Genomic DNA, 21819 nt, shown 5'->3' on the forward strand with positions numbered 1-21819 from the left:
GGGCTCCACCTCACCCTATTAAACTGAAAATCCTTAATTTCAAGGACCGAGATGCTATCTTGCCCGAGGCACGCTCCCAGGGACCTCTCAAGTTCCAAAACCACACTATTATGATTTTCCCGGATTACACTAAGGAAGTGCAAGAACAACGCCGCTCCTACATGGACGTTAAGAAGAAAACGCGATCCTTGGGTCTTCAATACCAGCTTCAGTTCCCTGCACGCCTTGGTGTCATTTTCCAAGGACATGTGCAGTTCTGTGACCCCTGCCTGGTCCTGGCTGACGGAGGAACGTCCTCTCCGGCAGCGGCAAAACCTGTCCCCTTGGCCGTCTGGCTCTCAGTCCACGAGGCCTCGGTCGCCAGGGCACCAGTGCCGACGGCGCACGCAATCTCGCAGGAGGCGCCCGTCCCAGGCAGCGGCTTCCAGATCAGCGAGCCTGGTTGCCCACAGAACCCTAGACTCTTCCAGCCCCTCAGACTCTCCTCCCCGCCCCAGGCACCATTTATCCGGCGCACCATCCCTGGCTCCCCGTCACCTGCTCAACGAGGCTCACCGAGGGCGGATTCAAATCTTTCCCGCAGCCCAACTCTCTGAGAAGCCAAGGGGCACTGCCTGAGGTGCAGTCTCTCCGGGACCATGCTCCGACCCCACCACTCCACCCCAGGGGCGCAGAGCCACGGCAGACTTTCTGTTCCGATTCAATGTCCTTCTGCCGAGACACTGCACATCCGTCTACATGGAGGGGTCCTCCACGCAACTCAACCCGAACGTTCTAGTTTGGTTCTTGTCTCATTCAGGGGGCCGACAGATGCTTCAGTTCTCGAAGTATAGGGTGGGGGGAGGGGTAAGGGGAGGGACCGGGATTGTTTTTCCCATTGATGTTGTTTCTTATTGTTTTGTTGTACCAGCCATCACGAGTCATTCTCTGATAATCTCTCATGGGGTGTACAAGGCCCCTTCAGAAGCGCCCTTCCACATAGGTGTGAACCCCGTGTATACCCACAACTTTGTACGCAGTTGCACACCACCACTATGTACACCAGCCGCCATGACTGACCTACCCGTTCCAACGGCCTCCCTTCACGTTCTGTCCTGGAACGACAACGGCCTCCTAGATTGACTTAAACAGATGGCTGTCTTACGATCTGCGCAGTGCCTCGGTCTAGAGGTCCTCCTACTTCAGGAGACACACTTGCTGGGTAATCACTGCCCCCTTCCTGGCTCGCTATGGATATGACAGTGTGGGGCACTCTGGATTCGCCCGGGGTTCCCGTGGGGTGGCTATCCTGTTGAAACGCACCCTTCCCTTTGTGCTCACACGAGTTATACACAATCCCCAGGGAATGTCGGTGGCCCTCTGTGGCTCGCTGGGTGGTAATCCCCTGAATCTCAGATCTATGTACTCACCCCCCTCGATGCTCATGACAACCCTGAAACATTCCACTGCCTTGCTGACATCCTTGCCACTGGGACCCACGATCATTGGGGCGACTTCAACGCTAGACTTGCGCAAGGGAAGCAATTCACAAACTGGCCCGAGTCCCTAGGCATCAGCGATGCATGGCGTGTCTGGCACCCTCACACCAAACAATTCACTCATACCTCTGAAGCTCACCACACGCAGGTGAGCATAGATGCAATTTTTGTCCCGTCATCTGACTGCATCACGATTCAAGGTGTCCGTATCCTCCCAAGGGGTATTTCAGATCATTCTCCGGTGCTTCTTAGCACGGTTGCCTCTCCCCCCCCCCCCCACATTGGCACGCCCGATATGGAGAATGAACACTTGGTTTCTTCAGGATAAAGAATTTCAAAAGTTGGTGGGGACGGAGCTTAAGCAGTACTTTCTGACCAATGATGGGTCGGTGTCCTATGCAGGCACCCTGTGGGAAGCGAGCAAAGCCACCATCCGGAGATTTGCTAAGGGCCAGCTTAAGCGTTCGCAACAGGCGCGGCTACAACAGATCACCTCACGGGAGGCGCAGGCTTTACGCCTCGAGCAGTTCGCGTTCAAGGGTGGGAATGGCCCAACACGGAGGTGGACAAGATCGCTCTCTACGCGGACGAGGTCTTAATTTTTCTAGCTGATCCTGCTCGGTCCAACCCTCATTGCCTTCGGATCCTACGCTCCTTTGGGCAAGCCTCCGGCCTCCAGCCAAATCCTGACAAGTCGGTCCTGATCCCCTTACACTTGTTCAGAGAATGCTACGACTGGCAGTCCACCATATCGATTCGGCGGCAGTCCTTTAAATATCTGGGGATATGAGTGGCCCTTCTCCCCGAACTGCGCTGGTCCCTCAATGTTACCCCGCTGGTGAAGAAAGCAAAGGCAGAACTTCAGAAGTGGCAGGCGTTACCTCTGAATCCCCTGGGGAGAATCGCCCTGTTTAAAATGATGATGCTCCCTAGGTTCCTCTATGTCCTCCAGAACACCCACTTTTGCTTTCCGAGGGCCTAGTTTCGCGAACTAGACCGTATCGCCACTAAGTTTCTATGGGGGAGGGGGAGGGCATGCTTGGCTCTGACCCTATGCCGGATTCCTCCATTCGATGGAAGCATGGGGATGACGCACTATCCATACATGATTGGTTTAATGGCAGCTAGTCCGACCCGGCCTACAGGCTGGAATTGAGCAAATTAGGTCTGCCCAGAATCCAATCTCTGATGTAGGGGGAGTCCATCCCGTCCAGCCTACCAGAAGTAACACACTCTGCGCTGTTGGCCTGGCAGGCAGCACTGCGTCACACTCAATGGACACTCAAGCTGACTCGGTGCACGCCTCTCTGGCATGGCAATATGCTCCGAGAGGTCAGCGGGCTACAGGGCTTTAGATCATGGGACCTTATAGTAATCTCGCAATTGGTGGATGTGTGGGCGAGCAGCCACATGCGTTCCTTCCAGGACCTCCGAACCCGGTACTCACTGCACCCATCACAGTTCTACAAATATCTGCAGCTGCGACATGCCCTCCACGTACATATATCGGACGACACTCGGATCCCGAAGTACAGCCCTCCTGAAGCGCAGACCATGCTGGATGACCTGGGGAGGGGAGGGTATCTCCCGCATTTACCAGACACTGGTTAACACCCCGACCTCATTAGACCGCCTTCGAAGCCAGTGGGAGGAGTGGGTGGGTGCTATGGAGAAGGACTGGCTCGATGCCCTCATGGCACCCAAGACAGTGACGGCATCGGCCAAACTCCGATTGGTCCAACTATACTATTTGCACGCTGCCTACCTGACCCCAGTGTGCCTCCATCGGGCGGGTTTTTACCCGAGCGCTTCATGTACGAGGTGTGGTCATGACCCGGACAATTTTTTTCCACATGGTGTGAGCATGCCCCCATTTGGCGTGGTTCTGGGGTGACATCGAGGAAGAACTCTCAGAAATTTTGGGGTGGGAAGTCCCTCATGACCCGCGACACTCTCTCCTGGGGAATACGGAGTGGCTGGATGGGTCTAGAAATGAAAAATAGTTTTTCAACATGGCAATGGTAGTGGCTAAGCGAGATATAGCTGCATCTTGGAACTGTCCAGATCCGCCCTGCTCTGGGAGGTGGCGGTGGGGGGGTGGATTGGTGAGCCACACAAGAAAAGTCCATGTACGGGGCACGGGGCTGCCCCAAAAAGTATCACAGAGTGTGAGGCAAATGGTTGAGTGCTATGGGATAGTCTAGCTGTGGATGTACTTTGCTTATCTGTTTGCGTTTTTGGGGAACCTCAATCATGGGAGGCTCATGTATTTGACTATGATCTGTCAAATTCAATGTCCAAAACTGATTTGCTGGTGTTTTTTTCTTGGTAAAAACAATAAAATTGCTTATAAACAAAACTGTTCATTTCAACGGTGCGGTGATCTTCTTCCCTCAGTGTACTGCAACAAGGGTCCTCCTTCTTTTATTAATTTAAATGCTTAGTTTTCTTCAGATACTTTCTGCCTTTAATATTTCTGCTATTTCTCTCCACTTCCTCTGAAAGTGACCGACATTCCTCAGTTGAGGCGTTCTCCCTTTTCCTTTTACCTGATCGCTTTGAGCTGCACCTTTAAGTGAACTATTGAGCTCTTTGTACAAGACACTTTATTATACACTTTAGTAACAAATCACTAGTTACCTTAGAGCTCGTCTCCTCCATCTCAGCCATTTTCTAAAACACCTCCTTCACTTACTTCCTATTCTATGGCTTAAAATATAGTCTTTATCTCTCAAGACTTTTCTTTTTACCTCACCCAATATTTCTGAAGCAGTTAATGCTTCTCTCACAGCTATTTTCGACAGCTGTGTAAACATCACCTCGGTGCCACTTTCTGCTTTCTACTGATGCACCATCTTCCATATACAAAAATAAGTCTTGTAATGTCCGCAACATCTTGTAAAATGTACTGACTTTTTCATGTCAACCAAAGGGCGTAATCAGTAAAATGTTCATGCTTACTGGCATGCACTGCAGAAACCCTGTATCCAAGAGCTCAGCTGGTCTCTCTGGAACATATGGCTATTTTCAGATGTAAATGATTATTCACTTTCGCACACTATCTACTCCTGTAATAAAAGTTACCTATGTTCAATGTACATCACCCTGAGCTACCAATATTAATAGTGTTGAAATAGTGACCACATCATAGAAGATTACATGAGTGGACGCCCCATGCAAGTATTGACAGCAGTGATCACCTCATTACATCAGACATGGTTCCCAACAGTAATGTGAAAAAAAGGCTTGATCAATGTGGAATGCCTTTCCATGGGTAATAGCCATAGCTGTAATGCCCCTGGCACCAAGGGAATATTAGTCATGTTTCCCCAGCACCGCATGAATTATCCTCAAATATCTTTAAATATATTTTGGAATTTCAGCCACTGTCCTCTAAACATCAGCTTATGAGTTCTGAAATACACACTTTTTTGTATTAAATATACACTCCATTTTGGTATACATATATTAATTAAACCAAGCAAAAGCTTCTAATTTAGTAGGCTGGGAAGCGCGCAGAAAAAGCTGCTTCCAGGTAGCTGGAGAGCAAGCAACCAGTAGCTCATGAGCTACTGGGAGAAGGCAGTGATAAATTAATCAAAATTCTCTACATGTGCTTGCACAGACATACAGGTTTGAAATTTGTAATATTAAATCACATTGTAAATCATCTGTTAATACTAAAGTAATCATCATTAGTAATATATCCATGTAATTCTTCCCAGCCTACTACTCCAAAAACTGGAAGCAATTCTCCATATCCTTTCTTATCACAGCACAGAACTCAACACCCATCTTCTCTTCTCAATCCTCCACAAATACCTTCCTTCCTGGAGAATATGAAGCAAGATACTGACCCGCCGAGGAGCAGCTTTCAGCGAGGGAGAATGTTGGGCAGCAGCCTTGTTAGGCAGCCAGAAGGATTCGAAGTCCATGTTTGCATGGAATTACGTTGCATTTTTGTTCAATAAAGTGCTCTGCGGGGAGAGCAATGTTATCCTCCAGTCTTGCCATAAAATTATTCTCACCTTGCAAAACTTATGAACCTCGTAAAATTACAAATATTTTGCATAATTTTAGTTCATGGGAGACTAAGTTGAGCAGTAAATGTCTCGGATGTGCAGAAAATTTCTTCTCGGAGATAATTTCTCCTCAATCCAATCTCCCTAGATGGGGCAACATTTTCCTTTTGAACCCAAGACATGCATTTCTTTCCATTTTCATGTGAGGTACTGGAAAATTTAATTTCATGAAATTTAGCATAGCTTCACATAATTTTGACAAAATGTTGCACTTGATTGCAATTTTACACAGGCCTTGAGGAGATGCAGGGATATGCCTGTCCCTGCCGTGCTCCTTGCAGCACACAATCAGGGTCTCTGTTAACCAATGTATCTTTCACAGTGCTTGCTATTACTCTTGCCTGCATGTGAGAACAATAAGTTCATAATGTAGGTGGTACAAATCAGGTAAATGTGTATGACCGCGAATCGCAGAAGGTACAAAGGGCAACATGCAGTCTCAATTTGAGAATCTGGTGTAGGAAACCTAGTCCAGAGAAGACTTTGATCATTGCCTGAGCCATCGTTCAAGTTTGGCCTCTGTTAGGGAATGGCCTCTGGATATATCAAGAGGCACAGTCCATTAACATATATCTATACTCATTGGAGGAGGCCATCAGCAGCCAGACCAAATCCATTCTATCCATGCCCAGTGAAAGAGGATGCCGATGACAACAGAGGTCGTAGCTGTGATTTGGGAGGATTAGAAAGCACGAATAATTGACACATAGGGCATTTATTGCAGAAGCTCCTAATATCCGAATAGGCTCCTCACCGGTGCAGGCGTTGTTCTGTCTTTTCACGATTTAAAATATTTCCGATTGTAGTAAATGTGCCAGGAACGGCACGTATTTTTAGAAAGTGATTGCAACTAATAGCGTTTTTTGTTAACTCTTACAGTAACCCTTTACAAAAATGGGGACGTATCTTAAGTCAAATCAATGCCAGGAGGCCATCATGCTTGTTATAAGCTGGCATTACCAGACTGAAGCATGCAAAATTCAAGTGCCCTCGATTTTTACCACAAGGAGGAGTTCTCCCGATGATAAAATTGGGAACATTTTAAAAGTTTTACTAAACTTGAAAATAACTAGTAAAAATATATTTGTCAAACATTAATGTACATTTTATATATTTATTTTAATTGTAATTGCATTTATATAGCGCTTACTACCCCTGACTAGGCATTAAACCTCTTTTTCGGCGAGTAGCGCTCTACTCCGGAACCCATAAAGGATTAGTGGTGAATTAGTATAGTGAAAATATGAAAGTAATTTGAGTTGTGGATATGTTAGTCCGTTATTTGGATTGAGAAGGATAGTGGAGGGATAGAAAAGGGAAAAAGGTTTGCATTTATATAGCGCTTGCTACCCCTGATGGGGGGCTGAAGTGCTTTTTCAGCAATTAGTTCGCTACTCTGGAACCCATACAGTGTTAGTGGTGAATTAGTATAGTGAAATATGAAAGTAATTTGAGTGGTGGATATGTTAGTCAGTTATTTGGATTGAGAAGGATAGCAAAAGGGTAGAAGAGGTAAAAAGGTTTGCATTTATATAGCGCTTGCTACCCCTGATGAGGTGTTGAAATGTAGAACAAAATAAAAAACACAGTACTATTAACTTAAATTTGAATGAAATCGTTATTTTAACTATATTAAATTACATTTTTTTAAAGATTCTATTAAGAGAAAATCCACTTAAATTTAAATACATTTTTATCTATTAAAATTATTAAGTGGTCTATTGAATTAATTGATATTGATTTAATTATTTTAATAAAAATGTTACATAACTTTTTAAAATGGTAAAATTAAATGTATTTTTATTTAAAAATATTTTTCATTTAAATGTATCATTATTTGCTATTGAGTTCCATTTTAAGCCCCTACCTCCATTATTTTCCATGTCAGGGTATTGCATAATCTGTGGTTGACCATGTGTAATACTGGACTTACTGCTGATCCGTGCTGGCTGTAGTAACTTCACACTCATACATTTGACTCCACCTCGTTTTAGGTGGTGGGGATGTAAGTGTACACTTTTGAGTAACTTTACATTCTTAAATGGTGAAGAGCCCAGTAGTAAAGTTAGTCAAAAGTGTAAGATTAAACTTACATGTGTTGATTTACTAATGTACAAGTTTACCTTTGTGTCTAGGCCACCAGTGTCTAATACTGCCAGAAGAGAATGTCAGTTCATTATAATTATGGTTTCTTTATAAGCCTTGGTTTGACCTTCTATATCATACACAGATCTTCACAGGTAGCTAATGTTCATCAATGCTCCCAAGGGCCGACAATAACTACATTCTTCAATTCCCCATAATCAAAATACCAGGGTCCGCTGGGGACAAAAGTAGAGAAGATGAGTTCTGAAAAAGCTAGAGTAGGACAATGAGGCTGAGACCAGGTCTGTCTGCTAGGGTGGGTTTAAGGAGAGGAGGTCTCTTTCCTATAGACCCATTCGACTGGCAAGTGACCGAAAAAGGAGGAAGTCCATGACACGCTGATAGGCCAACTCAGTTGCATCTAGAAATGTTACTTCGGGATGTTATTTTACATGCTGCTAGGTATTGATAGAAAAAGATTTTAAACTCTTTTCCAGCAGCACTCTACTATCTTCAACGGTAGCAGTCATTGGTTCTAATCATCAGTCTTGCACTCAGTAGAATAAAGCACAGGGACTTTCTCCTTAGGTCCAATTGGCTTTCCAAAACTGCTGACGATAGGTATCCGTCTAGTCCCACCCTCTCAAGGATGGCCTTTTTTCTCCTCGTATCCGGTAGTGCCCATAGAATTTAAAGGTCTTATAAGACTGCTTGAAGTTTTCCAACCAGCAAGGGAGCCATATACCTTCTTGCTTTCTTTCATCGTTTTAGCTCTCAGGTTGTTTGTTTATATTTATTTTTTTGTTTCTTACTTCTGGATCGTAATTTTGAGTACTGTGTTTGGGATCACTGTATTGCTGATGACATTTTCTAGCATTTTTATTGTGTTTTTCTTGTTCTATGTTACCTGAGCTGCACTGTACTGAGCTTGTTTTGCATTCCCCAAGCAAAGCCTGTACACTGCTTCTGCTCTTCTTCATTCATCTGATGAACTCTAGTGGATGTCACAATTTTATTCTGTTCTGCGTCATTAGGACCTTGGATCCACTACAGTGCTTCTTTCTCCTGTTGTTGTTCTTTGGGATTCTGCCCATCCTTGGAGATTACTCCACAGGCAGCAGCATAACTTCTCTCAGGAAGGCACTGTCTCTAGCCCAGCCTTCATACTGAGGACTGTTCCAGCAGACTCTGTGAATTTCTTCTGAGACATGAGAGAAATTACTCTTCTCATATTTCCCTCTCCCAAACTTTGAAAACTTTGAATTTTATTACCTGGGAATTGTCTCTTGAATGTCCAGGACACAAGTTCCTCATCTCTGTTTTGACCGGTCACCTCTATGTTACTGCTTCTGAATTTTATCTCTCTCCTCACATAGGGGATTTCCTCAAATTGCCATCATTTCTGTTCCACAGCCATAGCCCAAAACGTTTGATCTGATGGGGACAGTCTCTCTCCTGGAGTCTGGTGTCTTGTATTTCAACGTTGATTTGTACAGGATGCTTTCATCTGTCTGTGGCTTTCACTCACCAATGAATAGCCTTTTCTCTTCTGAAGACTTTATATTAGGATATCAATTACACCTGTTGCTGGGTCCTTGAAACCATGTCTGTTGTATTGTATTTGGTTTTATATAGTACTTTGTATACCTAAAGCACTGTCTGATTAGTCAAGTAAATATCCACTCCGTTTGTGACATGCAGTTGGTAGATTGCTGTTTACAGTGGTCTTTGTGGACAGGAGTTTCATTTCATGCAAGTGTCAGAGGTGTGCAAGCTTGGCATACTCAATTTCTAGCCTTTTGAAAGTGTTGCATGTAGTGGAGAGGTGTGTGAGGTGGCAGGTCACATTTTTATGCATGTTTAATTATTTTAGCTCAATTTTCAAGAACAAACTCGTTAAAATTGGTGTAATACCTATCTACCTTCAGTGTTCACAGACTTCCCAAACACATACATACATTTAAAACATATATTCTCTAGGAAGAAGACTAATCCTTTCTGATTATTATATTCATGCTTCTTGAAGCAGGGTTGCAACCGAAGATTATTCTGTGTCTTCTCGCAATATAGTTTCTGCCATTTTAGGTTATCATATTGAACCCAAGCTCATTGTTTTGGCTAATCGATATTTTATGTTAGCCTTCCCCAAAGCATATGTTATAGATGCTTACAAATAGGACAGCAAGCTTAGTGGCTATTTAATGTGTCGGAATAACAGAAAACAACAAACATTTTTTGGTCAGTTAGGTTTTTTTCCATCATCACTACGTTTATAAGGATATACCCAAATCTTAAAAGTTTTTTATTCTTTTCCCACAACATTTGTACTTCTTTTAATCTCTGTGTCAATTTTAAAATGTTCTCAGTTATTTTCTATAAAACTACTAAAGAAACAATAATTTGGAATGAATTTAATCTTCATTGTCCTCTTTCTCGTATTTACATATTATTCAATATTAGCCTGACAATAGAGTCCCCATAGCACCTGGTACTTAGCCCTCTTCACTTCATCTCAGTTTTATGCTTCACATTGTTGCAATACTTTTTTCTTTTATTGTTCTTTGTAATTCTGTAAGGGTTAGCATATTATTAATCATTGTGTTACTGTAAATGTTATCACTATTGGTTTATTTAGTTGGCTATACCATGTTTGCAGACTTTTCCCCACTCAGACATAACTGAGACTATATGCATGATTTAATTTCCATTGCCCACTTGGGCAACACGGAGATAGAAATCATCAAACAAGCCCTGGTTAATGTTGGAAATATGTAATTAGACGAGTCTTCATGGAAAATAGATTTTTACCTAACGTTTCTATTTGCTTTAGTTGCTACATCGGGTGCGGGGGGTGCCCCTCTGTGATTGCTTTGATAAGGAAAGAATTAAAGAAAGAAATATTGCGTCAGCCTCTATAAACGTTTTAAACAACCAAAATCATTACTGCCCAAAAGACAAAACTGTTTGAAAGTTATTTATTTATATTAGAGAGGCAACATAAACAGAGTATTCGAAAAGGAAGTGCAGAAAAAACAGCAATTACACAGCAATAATCAGGCAATTTTCTTTGTATCCTTTCATTCTTCTTCACTGTAAACAACACGGCCAACACGTTTAGCCCAATCGGGGGCTTCCTCGGGGCATAAGTCAGCCCAAAAAAAGGGGCTGTAATATAATTCCGTAGGCGCAGCAACTTCTCAAGGTACATTTGTTAAGAAAAAAGATTTTGAATTGTAATAATTGAAGCAGTATACTCAATATTGGTGTTTTGCATGTCAGAGTGAGTGCTTCAGTCGTCCAGGCCATGTTCGGCCATTGTACACGCTTCCTGAGTCAGTATGGTAGATCGTGGATCAAAGTTACACTATGGTGTGGCAGCGTACCATTCCCTGTGCTGCATTTCTACTTTGAGGCACTGATGCTCTTGGGCGTAGTTCAAATGTTCATGGCAGAATCTATTTTCCCATAACCTGGTTGCTGGCACTTTTATTAGGATGTTGGATATTTTTTTATATACTGTTAGAGTGTAAGTGCCTCCTCATTGTTGGAAATATCCTATGGGAGAGAATCTATGTCACTTTTGCCTTCTCCGAGCCTCCGTAGACTGAAGTGTCATGCCTCTGCGTGGGGTCAGATTTACCATAGCTCTTTCTGGTGTCGATGCTGGCAATAACAAGGACTCTTATCTTGTAGGAGATGCCACTGTTAACTTGCCTAGTATGCAGTCACTAACACCTATTTGCCTGTTTCCTTGGTTCAGTACCAGGGACATGAAGCAGACATAGACACAGGTGCACTTTGTTAGGTGAACTGAAACGTTATGGGATGGATTGGACAATTACCTGCAAGACAGTATTTAAACCTTGAGGTGCTTTAATGTCTAGAGCCTCTTCTCCTTACGATTAAGTTGAGTTTCTCATAAGTGTATGGCCGTATGCTGTGGATCTTTCTTCGTCTGAATTGTCTTTGTTCTCTAATGCCCTAGGTGTCTATGGTCTGAGCTGCTGCATCTTGAACACGCCATGGAAGAAGCTGGAGTATGGCAAACACCTCTTCACCGAAGCCATCAAAGAAAGCCAAGGGCATTCCAAGGAGGAACTGGTGCAGGATCTCATTAAAGTGATGACTAACGAAGATCCGTAAGAACATGGCCTAAAAACCCAGCGCCAGCGTCCGGCAGCAGCGAGAATACTTGTGCGATCCCAGGGGTGGAATAGGTGACAGACACCCTGGTGTTTCTGCTAATGGGGCTCCTTTTCAGGGTACGGAAGGGAGAAGTAACTTTTCTCATTGCCAAGGGGACCTGAGTAAAAGGGGCTGCATAGAAGTAATAGTGCATTATGGAGATGATTGTTGGTGCCGTGCCTCAGGCTTGCAAGTGCTGGTATGCAGGAGTAGAGTGAGAAGATGGATGGGGTCTGTCACAGGTGATCTGGAGTACCAACAAGGTCACTTTCTTTAGTGAGAGCTACTGGCTAGCGATACTTTGATAGGCATGTACCAAAAACATGTATCTGAAAGAGACAGTTAGTTATAGATTCCTTACCTTAGAATTAGCCCCAGGCGTCATACTGGATCCAGAGAATTTTTTCTTAGCAGTACCCCTGCGCGTTGGTGCGGCATCGGTCGACTCCGTCGCTGGCGTCATTTTCGCCAGGCTAATGTTGCGTGCCCTACTTGGACTCCGCGCCAGCCTAGCGCAGATCCAGAGAGCGCTACCCCTTTAGTCATTTTTTGACTAAGCTTTTTCGACTTTTGTCGACTTCTTTTTTGAGTCTTTGACTCCTGGCGTGGGAGGAATGTCCCATCATCGGTCCGGCTTCAAGCCCTGAAAGGCCTGTCACAAACTGATGTCTGTGACGGATCCGCACCTTGTGTGTCTCTGGTGTCTAGAGCGCGACCACGACCCAAAGTCGTGCTCCGACTGCCGGGCCATGAATCCTAAGTCTTTGCGGAAGCGGTCCCAAAAGCTATTGGCGACCCGGCAGTCAGCTCCTCGTCTTTCCCGCGCGAGAGGAAGGTCCAGAGACCACTCGTGGAGCCCCCACACCTCGTCTCACTTAAAGTCTTCGAAATCCTCGGTTAAGTCGAAGCACAAGAAGAAGGTGAAGCAGCACCGGCGCACTTCGCCTACTCCCAGTCGGTCGGCTGACACGGTGCGGGACCTAGAGCGTCGTCGCTCAAAGGCTCCGTCTTCGGTGCCTTCTTCCGGGACGACTCCGCGCCTCCCATCATTTCCAGGAGCCAGAGCTTCCCTTGCCCAACTTTGTGCATTTTACGAAGCCCTCCATTCCATCTTTGGGCAGCCCGACTCTGCCGGTGCGCCTTCGTGCCCCGTGGTGCCTGTTGGGGGTCCTGGGCCTTTGATGCCGGAGAACCCCCATGGATCCAGGCCTGGATCGTATTGTCGCCGTTCAACCTTACTGGACCTTTCCCAGCGACGACGCCCCGGCATCGATCGTGCCCCCGGCCGACGCTGTCCCCAACCTCACCCCCAAAATGGGCACGGAGCCTGACCTACATCGGCCGACATCTAATCAGACACCAGAGGGTACTTTTGTTCCCCTGTTCATCCCTGATGATCCCTTTCACCCAGAAGGTGGTGATGAGGATTGGAAGGGGTCACTGGACCCATTAGCAGACCAGCTTGAAGAGCCGGACTGGAGAGAGGACCTGGGTGCCGCCAATGGTCTGGACACCTCCCCAGACCTTGGCATGCTTTCTCCCCCTATGGTGCCTACAGAGGAGGGAGTGGTGCGAAGGGCAGCGGAGGCCCTGGGCCTGGAGCTCCCTTCAGTGGTGGTCAGGACTAGCCTCCTGACAGAGGTGCTTAAACTGGCAGCAACCTCCACCGAACCCCTTTTGCCATTCAACGAAGCCCTTACTGACATCCTTTTGGGCACGTGGTTCAAGCCCAGCACAGGGGCTTCTGTGGAAAGGACAATTGACCGCCGGCGCCACCCAGCTCCAGGCGACCCAGTTTTCCTCATCCAACACCCTTCCCCTGAGAGCTTGATGGTCCAAACCTCGTCTTCCAAGGGCGTATTCCCTTCTGCTCCCCCAGACAAGGAATCCAAGAAGTTGGATTATCTTGGGAAGCGCATGTTCTCTTCCTCCCGCTTGGCACTGCTGTCGGTGAATACCGTGTGCCTCTTGGGCCGCTACTCCCATAATATCTGGGATAAGGTCGTTCAAGTGCTGCCTCAGTGCTCAGAGGAGGCCTGGGCCATTCTCTCCTAAGCCGTAGCAGATGGGAGGGACGGAGCAAAATTCACGATTCACTCTGGACTGGATACCACTGACTCACTAGGCAGAACGATTGCCACGTCAGTAGCTCTTAGGCGCTACGCATGGTTGAGGACGTCTGGCTTTTCGGGGGATGTCCAGTCTACCTTGCTGGAAATGCATTGGGATGGCCGTCGCCTTTTCGGCAACAAAGCAGACTTGGCGCTGGAGCGCTTTAAGGATTCTCGAGCTACGGCCCGATCCTTGGGTCTTGCTGCGTTGTCCCGTCCACCTCAGTCTGCTTTTCGCCCCTTTCATGGCTACGGAAGGGGCACCCAACCACGTCCGACCCAGTCAAGCCACTGGTTCATGCAAGCTGCCCAGCCTCTGCGTGGCCGCGGACGTGGGACCCAGCGACGTGGGTCTGGGAGCCAGCGGTCGGGCCAGTCCATCCATTTCCCCCCACAGCAGCCTCCAAACCTTCCTAGTCCGACCTTTCAGGGCCACCAAAGGCAAACCATCACGTCGAACAGGTGGGTTTTGCAAATAGTCCGAAGGGGCTACTACCTCCTCTTCGAGACTACCCTCAATCCATGTCATTGTCTTTCGATCGCATGTCGGAGGATCATTTGTCGATTCTCCGTCAGGAAGTCTCAGCTCTCTTGGCCAAGGGAGCTATCGAGAGGGTTCCTACACCAGAAGTAAGTCGTGATTGCTGTTCCCGCTACTTTCCGGTGCCCAAGCAGGACATAGGCCTGTGTCCTATTCTAGACCTCAGGACCCTCAACCGCTTCCTCTGGAAGGAGAAGTTCAAAATGCTAACCTTTGCTCAGGTCTTGTCTGCCCTCAACCCTGGAGACTGGATGGTGGCGCTGGACTTGCAGGACACCTATTTTCTCATCCCTGTCCTGCCGGCCCACAGATGCTACCTGAGGTTCACTGTAGGCCACGAGCATTTTCAGTTCAATGTGCTCCCCTTTGGCCTTACCAGTGCTCCTCGGTTGTTCAAAAAAGTGATGGCAGTGGTCGCAGCCCATCTGCGCAGATCAGGGGTTCCAGTCTTCCCCTATCTCGACGACGGGCTGTTGAAGGCGAGTTCGCCCCAGGCTGTGGTGTCCCACCTCCAGACTACGACGGACCTCCTGCATTCGCTGTGGTTCACTATCAACGTGCCGAAGTCACACCTGACTCCCTCTGAGACGCTCCCTTTCATCAGTGTGGTTCTAGATACAGTGCATTTCGGGCCTATCCTCCTGAGCAGCGAATCCAGGATATTTGGGCTATCATACCAATGTTTCAGCCTCTATCCCAGAATTCAATGAGAATGACCCAGAGGCTGCTGGGCCTCAAGGCCTCCTGCTGGTGAATCATGACAGATGGCATATGCAGGCTCTGCCGTGAGACCTGAAGTTCCAGTGGGCGCAGCATCAGGGGAATCTTTCCGACTACGTTCAGATCTCGGAGGGAACTGCACAACAACTGCAGTGGTGGTTAACTAACCAAGCTGGGGTTAGAGGCAGATCCCTCTCCCTTCCCCAACTAGACGTCACAGTGGTGACCGATGCGTCATTTCTGGGATGGAACGGTCATCTGGGAGAGGCGGAGATCAGAGGCATCTGTTCCAGGTCGATTCGCCTGGCACTGAAGGCATTCCTTCCCTCTTTCAAGGAGAAGGTGGTGTAGGTGTTCATAGACAACACCACCGCCATGTGGTACTGCAACAAACAGGGCGGTTGGGGTTGTGGACCCTATGTCAAGAGGCTGTTTGTCTCCGGACATGGCTGGAACATCAGGACATGACCCTAACTAACAGGTTCTCTGAACGCCAGGTCGGACAAACTCAGCTGCCAGTGCCTGGTGGATCCTGATTGGCGTCTTCACTTGGAGGTGGTGCAAGGTCTCTTTCCGCGGTGGGGAGAGTCTTGGTTAGATCTGTTCGCCACTGAAGAGAATGCGCAATGTCAACAATTCTGCACGTTGGGGTTTTCAAGGCGGCACACGCTCGGCGACTCTTTTCATTGCGAGTGGAACTGCGGTCTCCTGTACACCTTTCCGTCTGTACCATTTCTGCCCAGAGTGCTGAAGATGATCAAGTGCAACCGGGCTCAAGTTATTCTTGTGGCTCTGGACTGGACACGAAGAGTCTGGTACCTTGTCTTAACTTATCTTATGTGGGCTCCCTTTGAGCCTGTTCACAACTGTCCTATCAGGCTCCTCACATTGTAAAATGCCTTCCTTGTTGCCATCACCTCTTCTCACCCTGTGAGTGAGCTTCAAGCTCTTTCTTCGAAGCCCCCTTTCTTCTCTGTGCATCCGGACATAGTGGTGCTACGAACGAGACCCTCGTTCATTCCAAAAGTGGTTACACCCTTTCACATTGGACCTCTAAGGCCCCTTTTGAATGAGACCCTTGTTCCTTTCAAAAGTGGTTACACCTTTTCACATTTAACAAACCATTACTTTGCTCACCTTTTTCCCACTTCTGCACCCTTCCAAGGAGGAGGAGAGACTCCACCGCCTGGACCCTAAACGTGCACTGTCCTTCTACTGTGACTGCAGAAAAGATTTCTATGTGGGTGATCAACTCTTCATTGGCTATGCAGGTGCCATGAAAGTTCAGGCTGTTCAAAATCGTACCATCTCTGGATGGGTTGTCCTTTGTATTAAAGTCTGTTGCGCTTTTGCGAAAAAGAAACCTCCAGTAGGACTCCGAGCTCATTCCACTAGAGCTACGGCAGCCACCACTGCTCTTGAACTTCGAGTTCCACTCATTGACATCTGTCAGGCAGCCACATGGGCATCCTTGCATATGTTCACAAGACATTTCTGCCTGAACAGCCAAGCCCGGGGGACGGCTATTTTGTCCACCTCCAGGACTTTCTGGGGTGAACTTGGCTTGCAGAACCTGGTATTGCTGGGGTATCTATTCTAAGGCAAGGAATCTATAACTAACTGTCTCTTTCAGATGAACGAGTTACTTAGCTTCGGTTACGATGTATCTGTAAGAGACATTGGTTACTTATAGATTCTTTACCGCCCCACCCATCCCCCCACTCTGCGAACTGACTTCTAGGAAGAGGGACTAGTTTTAGTGCACCAGTGTTCAGTGTCTTGCATGGCTCTGCACCTCTGGTGTGGAAAGTCGTGTCAGAAATGACGTCAGCATGCAAGGGTGGCATCTGTCTTACAGATACATAATTACCGATGGTAAGTAACTTGTTCTTCAGTCCTCGGACAAATGTAATGCTGAATAGTTTTTCAGCCATTTGGTGGAAGCCGATTTTGGATGTAACATAGAAAGTTGAGTTACCTTGAAGTACAGTTTATTCTAATTGCACCTACAATAGGTAATTATCTATGCCAGCAGGACGGCCTAGTGAGTTGAACAGTTGCCACTGAGAAATGTGTTATCTCACAAATTTGATTTCCAGATTTCTAATCCCAATAAGACCTGCTCAATGTACCATGTTTCCAAGTTAGGTAAACTGAGTGCCATTAAATAGGGTAATAGTAAAACTTGTTATTTTCAGTGCTTAGAAACAGCAGACATGTAGTGTAAACCACTATATAAATAAGCATTTTACTATTATTCCTACACACTCCTCACCAAGAGGTCAGAGCTTTGTCTGTTGACTCCTGAAACACCCCCTGTATAACACAACTCTGGTCACACCTCAGGAAGCTGGGGCACACAGTGACAGTCATATGACAACACGAGAATGGAGAATTTTATTTTTTTGTATATACTATGGTGGATATGCTTCAAAAGATCTGCACATCAATACGTCTCCTAAACGGTATACACAGCATTACAAAAATATCCTTATACTCAATCTTGGCTATTCTCTTGGCTTCGAATACTCATCCACCTTGAGTATTAATCTCCCGAATTTACCGAGGTAATCCAGGTACCATTCTAAGCCAAAGACACTAGAGCACACCTCATAGTAGTTGCTTTCATCCTACGTGCATTGGGCACTATTTCCATACGTATCCAGCATTTTCTATTAAAAGTTCTAAAAGTGATGTCACATCAAAAAAGTCCCAAATTAATGATCGTAGCTGTAGAGTTAATCCATATTCAATCTTTATTCCTTATACAAAACAGCAGCCGACGCGCGTTTCGCCCTCCTGGGCTTCCTCAAGACTGAAAATTACATATAAAAACATGATTGTAATAACTTATTATACAATCATTAAAAACACAACTCGGACGTTTAAAACCAATACTATAGTGGATTTTAATTCTAACACTAAGGCCACCAATCCCAAAAGAAGTGGGATGTTCCAATCACTCTTGGTGGGTCCAAAACCCCACAAAGTCAAACAGTTCGCTTCACAGAAAAGGAAGGAAAAAGATACAACGCCACCACGTCTCCAAATCAGCAAGTGCCCAATTATCTATATGTGGTCTACATGAGGGTTGTACCTATCCCGACCAGTATGTAGCGATAAAATAAAGATACAGGAAACCTCTTATTGGTCTCACTTCGCTATTATAGTAAATTTAACGTTATGTCTCCAACTTGACCCTTACGCTCATGGTATAAAAGTCGCAAATATAGTCTCATGGATCATTAGAGCTGTGAACAAAAGTAAAGTTCTTAGTATGGGGTTCAAGTCACGGTTTCTGACAGTAAATGCATAACACATTCATGTGATATAATCACAAGGATGCAAGTGTGTTCGCATCTTACCTAAAATGTCACAGTGCTCTTCTTGTCATTTGCGACTTCAAAAATAGGGTCCCAATCGTAATTATTTCATATATACCGTCTCTTCCAGTTTTGTTTACTTTCACGGAACCATATTAAGTTCCATCTATCAAAGATAAGACACAAGCGTTCAGCTGTCAGTCCTCATGGGAATCGCTTAAATATCACTCTAGCCGTATAGCCCGTCTGTTATATCGGGTATCTTAACTATTTATTCTCTCCGTGTTCCATCTTACCGTGTATTCCAACTAGTCTCGCAAGCGTGTCCGTGTATCCGCTCCCTGTGTCGCAAACGCATGCGTCAACCATTCAAATTATATCGCGTTTGAGTAAAAAAATCGAAAACTAACACCACATTCCAACGATCCTAGCCGATGGATTTCCGTGGTGGCCATCTTGATACGGTCAAGTCCCGCTGTTTTATGGTGGAAGATTACTTCATTGTCCATCAGGGGCAGTGAATTAGTGAGCTATCTTATCTCTAAATAAACAATCAGATCTCAATTTGTGAGCATAATTTGAGAGGCACATGGATATAAGTGAAAAAGAGTCTCTATCATATGTCATATAATCCCTTTTATCTGCGTTTAAGGACACATCTATATTAAGGTTCTGTCCTTTTTATGGTGCCTTAGTTTTATGTCTGTCATTATTATCAATAGTAAAGTATTGACTTCTACTACGTGTATTGATGGACAATAAGTAAACCGGTCCATACTAATTACTTCCGAAATACGCCATTTCATATTCGTATTAGAATGACATAAGTTCTATTTCATTAATAAATGAAAATAATGCCCAGTGTAGGACCCCAAGTTAGTGCACAATAGAGAAAATAGGAAAAGTAAGGAAATACACACAGAGATCCTCCAAGATCACAATTTCATCATAAAGTATCTATATCTCAGCATCATGAGTGACCACAATTCATTACCTCCTAAGGTTGCACATGTAAAAACTGATCTTAATGAGTAGCATTATACAGTAACCAAAGACATCATTGCTGTATTAGAAACTTTTGCATATTGATAGAATACTATCATAGAGCGGGGCAACCAGAATACTCAACATTGATTTATATCAAGAGATCAATAACATTGGATATGTTCATAACTGTACTGTACAAAGGGCATCTCAAGTTATTGGTTCAACATTACATACAATTGCCAAGTTCTTACCTCATATAAGATATCTCTTTCGAAACATAATACCACATCATAATCTAATATTTTCATTGCTGATTATAAGTAATGGTGATGATTATCCTGTCTCATATTAGAACCATATCAGAATTAAAAGGGATAGCAGTTATATAAACTCAAACAGTTCCTTATCCACATTGATACCCTATTCTACGGCTCTTAGGTTAATGATCCATTTACTTTCTATTTGATGCAATCTCAATGGTCTGTTGCCACCCCTCTGACCTGAGTGTGCCACATCTATACCATGAAATCCTATATTCATGATTTCTGTGTTCTTGTGTGTAGTATTGAAGTGCACAGCTAAATGGTATTGTGTGTTATTGCGTATGGCTCTTATGTGTTCTTGTATCCTCTCCTTGAGAGGCCTCACAGTGCTTCCAATATATATTTTACCATAAATGCAATTAATGCACTATACTGTAAATTTCGTATTACAGTTGATAAACTGATTTATTATATATACTTTCTCAGTATTATATTTGAATTTAGTCGTTTTATTCATAGCAAAACCGCATACATTACACATTTGTGAAAGCCTTTTGGAGCGGGGGTAGCCATATTTTATTCTCTATAGGTGGTATATAGCTTGGACAGAGTGATTGTCTCAATGTTCTTCCCTTTTTAAATGTAATAGATGGTTTTGAGCCCACTATTCTGTGCAAGGTCAAATAGTCCATAAGCAGGGCCGGACTGACTACCGGGCGTTTTGGAATGCTGCTGAGCTGGGGGCTGATTTAGTTGATGGGGACCTGCGTGTACTGAACGAAATTCGTTTTGCTTTAATTATTTCGAAGTACACGCAGGTCTCCGTGTACGAAATCAGCCCCCACCGCAGTAAAATCAGCCCCCTGCTCGGCAGAATTCCAAAACGCCCGGCAGTCAGTCCGGCCCTGTCCATAAGTAGGTACCAATGTTTGTTCAGGATTTTATATAAATCAGTACTGACAGAAGGATAAGGTGTAATGGATCTAATTTTCTTGTTGTTTTGTGTTTTCCTCTTATGATTTCCTGGTAATAGATTGTCCTTATCCCTCTTGTTGAGTTTATGTCGGGCTTTAGTAATGACATATTTGTTATATCCTCTGGCAATAAATCTTTTTTCCACCCGATTCAGTTCTTCATTCTAATTTTGATGCATCACTGCAGTTCCTCTTAGTTCTTATCATTTCTCCAAACGGAATTGATCTTATTTGAGAGGGTGGGTGTGAGCTACTAGCATGTAATAATGCATTACATGCCGTTGGTTTACTAAAGGGTACTGAGAGTAATTTATCATTGTTCACCACAATAATGATGTCCAAAAAGTTGATCTCAGTAGTACTTTGTTCCTTCATGAAGCTCAAGTTAAAAGGATTGTCATTTATGTATGCAATAAATTCCTCTAGGCCCTCACTAGTACCTGCCCAAAACATCAAAATGTCGTCAATGTACCTTCCTAGGTACAGAATATTTTCCATTAGGTTGGCCGGGCTTTTTCGCCAGAGATGTGTTTGTTCGAAATGCCCCATATAGAGGTTGGCAACTGATGGTGAACATTTTGCTTCCATTGCCACTCCTCTAATCTGACAGTACCAGTTGTCATTATGTAAGAATATATTATTGTTAAGGACAAGTTCTATCATATCTAGCAGCATGACAGAATGTTCATAAGTATGAACTGGTCTTATGTCCAGAAATTGTTGTATTGCATTAAGTCCAAGTTTCCCTGGTATGCTAGTGTATAATGAGCATACATCCAGTGTTACTAGATAGTGTCCATTTACCCATTCTACATCTTCGATTTTGATCAAAATGTCACATGTATCCTTGATATAGGAAGGTAAATTAACCACTAAGGGCTGCAAAAACAAATCAATATATTCCGAGATTCTTTCCTTGGGAGACCCAATACCGGAAACAATGGGTCTCCCCGGACGGAAACCCCCTCCTTTATGTATTTTGGGTAGACGGTACATAGAAGGATATGTTGACATTTCATTAAATAGATATTTACATTCCATGTCTGAAATCAGACCAAGATCCCTCCAAT

The 21819-nt window shown here is 44.8% G+C and overlaps 1 protein-coding gene across 2 annotated transcripts in view; it reads left to right on the forward strand.

The window, feature by feature from the left end:
• TANGO2 (transport and golgi organization 2 homolog) overlaps window positions 1-21819 on the forward strand; it is a 545308-nt gene that overhangs the window by 437163 nt on the left and 86326 nt on the right. For both annotated transcript variants that reach the window (XM_085635540.1, XM_085635541.1), the window contains one exon: window positions 11631-11784. In XM_085635540.1, the coding sequence (XP_085491666.1) occupies window positions 11631-11784 (154 nt within the window). The remainder of the gene's footprint in view (window positions 1-11630; window positions 11785-21819) is intronic.

Source organism: Triturus cristatus, chromosome 11 (assembly GCF_964204655.1).
Source record: "Triturus cristatus chromosome 11, aTriCri1.1, whole genome shotgun sequence".
Classification (NCBI taxonomy): Eukaryota; Metazoa; Chordata; class Amphibia; order Caudata; family Salamandridae; genus Triturus; species Triturus cristatus.